General features: G+C 27.9%; 1 protein-coding gene across 1 annotated transcript; it reads right to left on the reverse strand.

Annotated features, from left to right (window-relative positions):
* Positions 1–2,713: 2,713 nt before the first annotated feature.
* On the reverse strand, positions 2,714–5,726 carry LOC109807181 (uncharacterized). Its single transcript, XM_083060496.1, has 5 exons — positions 5,001–5,726; positions 4,831–4,903; positions 4,347–4,427; positions 4,189–4,252; positions 2,714–2,930 (listed from the first exon to the last, which is right to left on the reverse strand). The coding sequence occupies exons 1-5, from the start codon at positions 5,240–5,242 to the stop codon at positions 2,839–2,841; spliced, it is 552 nt and encodes a 183-aa protein (XP_082916622.1). The 5' UTR covers positions 5,243–5,726; the 3' UTR covers positions 2,714–2,838.
* Between the last annotated feature and the right edge of the window lie 274 nt (positions 5,727–6,000).

Below are 6,000 nucleotides of genomic sequence, written 5' to 3' on the forward strand. Positions count from 1 at the left end.
AGTTTGAAATATGAGAATAAAAATGGCAAAAAGTTAGGTTCTTTTTGTTGGCTGAGTAAAAAGATTAAACCAAGGTAAATAAAGTTGTTTTAAGGTGGGCATGGAAGGAGTCTTAAGGTTCCTAGATTGGTTGTGTATGTTTGCCTTGTGTGTCAAGAGTCTAAGGTGGAACATCAAAAGCCTTTAGAAAATTGTAACCTTTTGATGTACGAGTAAAAGTGAGATAATATATCTATGGACTTTGTGATTGACTTACTTAATATCGCAAAAGACTTAGATGTTGTTTGGGCAGTAATAGATAGGTTGGCTAAATTTGCTCACTTCATTCAAATTAACATTAGATACTTTTTACGAATGTTGAAAACCTCTATGTCAGATAATTTTTTAAATGGATCAAATAAAAATAATCTGTTAACCCATTTAAATCTATTAAAATTTCAGTGTAAAATCCAATTCATTCAATTTGTTTAAAGAAAAAAAATCATTCAATCTATCCATTAACAATTTTTTGATGGATAAATATCCAATTCGTCCATGAAAATAATGTTTTGAAATATTTTTTTCTCTAGTTTTTTTTATAACTCATTACATTTATATATTGTCTTTTAAAATTTACAAGACTTTTGTTTATATCAAAATAACCTTTTAAAATCTCAATTCAATAAACATCTCATATTGTATTTTAATGAATTTTGAAAAATAATGGATGAATCATCAACTATCCATAAAATTAATGAATGGGTTGGATTTGATCATTATTTATTTTTATTGCATTTGATAAATTAGATAGATTTACTTGTATATAAATTGGGTGGATGATTGGATGATGAATAAATGGATTTTTTTTACCCCTAATTGTATATTGAGCAAGAATACACAATAAAAACATGTTTTTGTTCTCTATTGTAAAACCTGCACCCCTTTATAAATTAGAGGCAAGTTTTTTTTTATATTTTTTTTCACAATGGAAACATATTTTCATGAAAGTGTATTTTGAGGGGGAAAATTACAAACAAATAGAATGCAGGTGAATTTAACGAAAAAGAGGAAGGAAATATCGGTGACCTTCTAAGTTTGAAGGATTAAATACCATATTTTAATGCCCATTAGTTTAAATAACTTCTAGCACTCAAACTTTGCTACTTTTCCTTCTTGTTGTTTAACTGTAGTACACACAAATTATTTATTTACTACTTTTTATTTTATTTTATTTTTATTTTTAACTTCAATACACACAAAATTGACATTAGACAATAGGCTTAGATATTTATAAAGTTTTATTTTACACCAATAGATATTTATAAAGTTAACCTTTTGTAAAATGGAAAGTTAACTAATCCATCCATTAATTAAATAATTTGACATTATCTTGAATTTGTGATATTTTAGATATTTATAAATATAAATCTAAAAATTTTAAAAAATATTTAATATACTAATAAATATTTATTTATATTTTAATAATATATTCTATGTTAAAATAAAATGATAATTAAAGTTTTATAAAATTTTGCAAACTTAATATATTTAATAAAAACTTTTGATTTAACAAATAAATGAATAACATTTATCTTTCATAAAATTTATTAGAATGTGTAAGTGCACCAAATCCTATGCCTAGTGCAAGTAGATCTACATGTAATCTTCCAAATAATACAACACAAGGGAGATACAAAGTTATGGCATAAACTTACTCTGCACATTTTATTAATGTCCATGAGAACTTGAATAGTACACATCCTTATATTGTACATCACCTCACCTGAGATTCCAATTCACAACCTAGTGTTTTAGAAACCTCACAATTAATGAAAACTATGAAAAAAGGAACATAAATGTCTGATACATCCAATTGGTAAATCACTCGATGTTAGAAACCACCTTCAAGAAAGTTGGTAATCCATATTTGAATAAATTGCTAGTCAAGTACATGAAAAGAGCATGAATTGGATGTGTTCATTCTGCTTATCTCAACGTTGCATCAGGTAACGGGAAGTATATGTGAAACCCCACAACTGCACATAAAAGAAATAGTGTATAAATAGTAAATCATAGCCTCGTATAGTCGTAGAAATACAAGGTGGACAAAATAAATGCATGAAGTGACCATGACATCTACAACAAAAACAACGACTAGTAAACCCTATCCTAATATGTGGAGCTAGCAACGTAGAACAATTAACGTCATCAAAACATCAAAAACAAAGAAATCATTAAGAGTAAGGTCTTGTATAACGTTTAATCTTTTTTAATCTGACTAACTTTATAACATCACTAGAGTTTCTATTGGCCATCTTTTCTTTATGACCATTTTATAACATACTAATTGGACTCCACATTCATTATCTTGGATTACAACTTGTAGGAGAAATTATCACCATTATGTTACTCGTACTAGATGAATAAAATATTTGTACTTGGGCACAAAGGAATGAAAGTGTCAAATATGATTCATTCGGATGATAACTATTATTTAGTCATGTTATTTTGGAAGCCAAAGGAGATTATTGATCATAGTCTTAAAGATAAATATTACATGCAATTTTAAGCACACAAGCAAATAAAATAAAATAAATTAAACAACAGAGATCAAAGACACTAATTATTACTTGATGTAAGCTAGACAATTAATAATGGCAGTAGTAACAACATTACCTCTACATTCTTCAATTCAAATTCTGAACTATGAGCCAAACACATGTTTCCAAATGTATCACATGGTCCACTGGTCCCGGATAACCTTTCCAACATAAACAATACATTCAAGAGATTCCATTAGTGGTACTACGTACAACAATAATAAAGTAGACAACTAGTAAGAAACATTATGTAAAATACTTACAAATCGTCATCTAAGCACAAAGCAGGGGTACCACCACCACCAAGTGCAAGCAAGTCATTCAAACATAAGTAATAGTGTCGATTGATGCCTACCATAAACATATCAAATCAAAATACCATTATTAGTTCAAAGAAAATTGAAAAGGGTGAAACAACTTTACATGCTAAAAATAAAATTTTGAGAAAATCTATATTGATAATTAATTTTCTCATTCTCAATCGGGAATAGATTAAACTAATAATTATTACTATTTTTCGAATTTCATCGCCCAATTAATCATAACAATCATTTGTCAATGCCTCGAACTCAAAAAAATTAATACTCCTCGTGTTGGAAGGTAATAATCAATACTTTATTCCTTTGTTTTCTTTTTTTCCCTTGTGGGTGATGATCCAAATTAAAGAAAACTACAAGAAATATTACATTTATAAAAAATGTTTATAAAATATAAATAATATATATATATATATATATATATATTTGACATATAATTACACATAATTTTAATGTTAATTTTGAATAAGATTTAATATGTATATGTCATTATAGTTTATACTTATATTTTTTGAAAATATACTAATATATATTATATTTATAATATAGATAAAAGTAATTTTTAGTGATAATTATTATATTACTATAGAATGTATAACTATATTGTAATTTTTTTGTAGTGAAATTTAAGTGACAAGATTATATATTTTTCAAAGGAACAATTTTTGAGAATAATCATTAATGATGTGCTAAAATCCTTCTATTTTATTATAATTTAACCATGTAAATTTATTAAGTAAGTGAGGATGATAAATTTCAAATATGTAATAAAAATTGAGACTAAATAATTATCATATATTAATCTTGGACCTGCGTTATATATCAAAGGCTACTCAAACTAGAGGACAACATGCAAAAGGTGAAGAGCTAGTTAGTCGGCGACCAACTTGGGAGGCTCATTAATTCATCATTACCTTTCTTTTATATAAGGCTTTAAAATGAATTTTTATGTGATTAATTTACATACTTCCATGTCATACAAATTCAAATTCAACTAAAGCTAATTAATACTGAGAATTGGTATATCTAAATAACAAAAAGATATTTGACTTCAAAAAACAAGTATGAAATCATCAACAAACTAATTTAGACAATGCATCAATTTTTGACACTTGACTTAGTTGCAACATCTTCCTACAAATAAAATGCATTTTTTCTACACCATAAGGATTTTTTTATACACAAATTTAAATCCAAGATTTTGCTCGAGAGGAATAAGCATGTCCCATTTAAATTAATTTCCCCTTGGATAAAGAAAATGCATTTGTACATTAACCAATAAGAACCCTCACCAGTGGGCCGAAACAACCTTGGCTGACTATATATGGTTGTAAATACAAAAGTTTGATTTGTCCCCTATCACCACAACATACAAAACAAAATCATGTTTCAAGATGTAAAAACATGTTCATGGTGAAGCATTACCCGAAAAAGAAAAAAAAAATCATACTTGGTATTTTCGCTTTGCAGTAGGGTTCAAAGGGCAATTTAGTAGCCCTCCAAACACAGCCCCTTGCTTATCTCCAACAATCTAAATGTTTTGCAAAATAGATAAGAAACACGTGGTCGATAAAAGAATAATACATTAATCTGCAATTAGTAAATCTCTAATGAACTCCATAACAAAAGACATGTATTTAGTGCACATTGAATTCTCTAAAACCACATTAAAATACCAACTAACGTGATGTTAAGAAATTTGTGCACATGTAATGTTTCACATTGAGAATAATATTCTAAGTTGAAGAAAATTTAGGTAGCTTTTATGTTGGATAAAAATTTTATACTGACTTTTACTACTAACTTGTTTTTGTAATAAAAACACCCAAATATTAAACACCTTACTTTAAAATTAATTTCGCAAAACCAATTTCATTCAAAATCAATTTTACAATGCTCATCCAAACACACTTAGTCCATTAAGGTTGACATACCAGCAAACCAGGACCAGAAAGTTTAGCACTGTTGCGAAGAAGTGTGCGAAGTGATATGCCATGTTTCAATGTACTGCCCTTCATTTAAAGAAGTTATGTTAAATCAAAATTGCAAAGTAAAAACACAATACAATTCAATGCACAAACTAAAATCTAGAAAGCAAAATTACCTATAAAGTAGGACCCTTTGACATCCTTTTACTATATTAGGGAGGCATGATTCAAAAAAATCATTCAACTCGGGAGAAATAAAAACAGATTCATTAGTAAATATGGGTGGATGCTTCTTGAAAGTATTTGGAGAATGTTGCTCCTTTACGTGTTCAAAAATTTCACAATTGTTATTGCTCTTTCTTGAGGCATGGTGATCTTCATTTTTTTTACATTTGAATAAATCATTGTTGTCACTCATGGGAATAAAATCAACATATTTCTTCGAGAGATCATCTTCCTGATCAGTTTTTTTTTTATTACTTCCAGCAGAAACCGATTGATGATTGCTTGTCTTGGATCCATTAAAGCCATAAGAAGGAATAATATAATACCACAAAGAAATATCCTTTCTAGAATAGGGGCTCGCCTACACAAATAAAAACTTCATGTCAAAGATTAAATAAAAGGGGAAAAAGGAAAATTATGGCGATAATTTTTCCACTTAGTAATGCTAAACTGTGAAGCAGACTTACACATCCCTTCTTAATACTTGTTCTTATTCAGTTACACATAAAATGAAATACAATCATTTATTCTTTTTTATTTAATTACTTTCCTCTAAACTAATTCTACAACCATATGTATGATTGTTGTAGAAAGTAAAAACACATTTACGAGAAAAAGAAAAGGTGAATGTGGCGATGCAGCTAACCTAAATTTTCAAATGAATAAAACCTGTAAAGAAGGCAATCATACTACAGCTTCAAAGGAAACTTATTGACCACTCATCATGTTCCATCTTTCTATCTCATGATAAAACTAAGTTTATAGTTGAGAATACACTACTATGAGAGTCTTACACCCAAACTAGATAAATAAATCATGGTGCAAAAAAAAGAAAAACAAGTTACCAATTTACAAATCAAAATCCACAAATCCAACATTCTCTTGTAAATGCAAAAATGTCATAATCACCTACATAACCCCATTTAAAACAACATTAATATTTTCCTCCTA

This window comes from Cajanus cajan, chromosome 7 (genome assembly GCF_000230855.2).
Source record: "Cajanus cajan strain Asha chromosome 7, NIPB_CcT2T_4, whole genome shotgun sequence".
NCBI classification, from domain to species: Eukaryota; Viridiplantae; Streptophyta; class Magnoliopsida; order Fabales; family Fabaceae; genus Cajanus; species Cajanus cajan.

Coding starts and splice junctions, on each gene's coding strand:
- LOC109807181 (XM_083060496.1), bottom strand. CDS start 5,242: ATGAGTGACAACAATGATTTATTCAAATGTAAAAAAAATGAAGATCAC. Junction 4,904..5,000: donor CAAAGGGTCCTACTTTATAG/GTAATTTTGCTT, acceptor AATGAAGGGCAG/TACATTGAAACATGGCATAT. Junction 4,428..4,830: donor TTTCTGGTCCTGGTTTGCTG/GTATGTCAACCT, acceptor CAAAACATTTAG/ATTGTTGGAGATAAGCAAGG.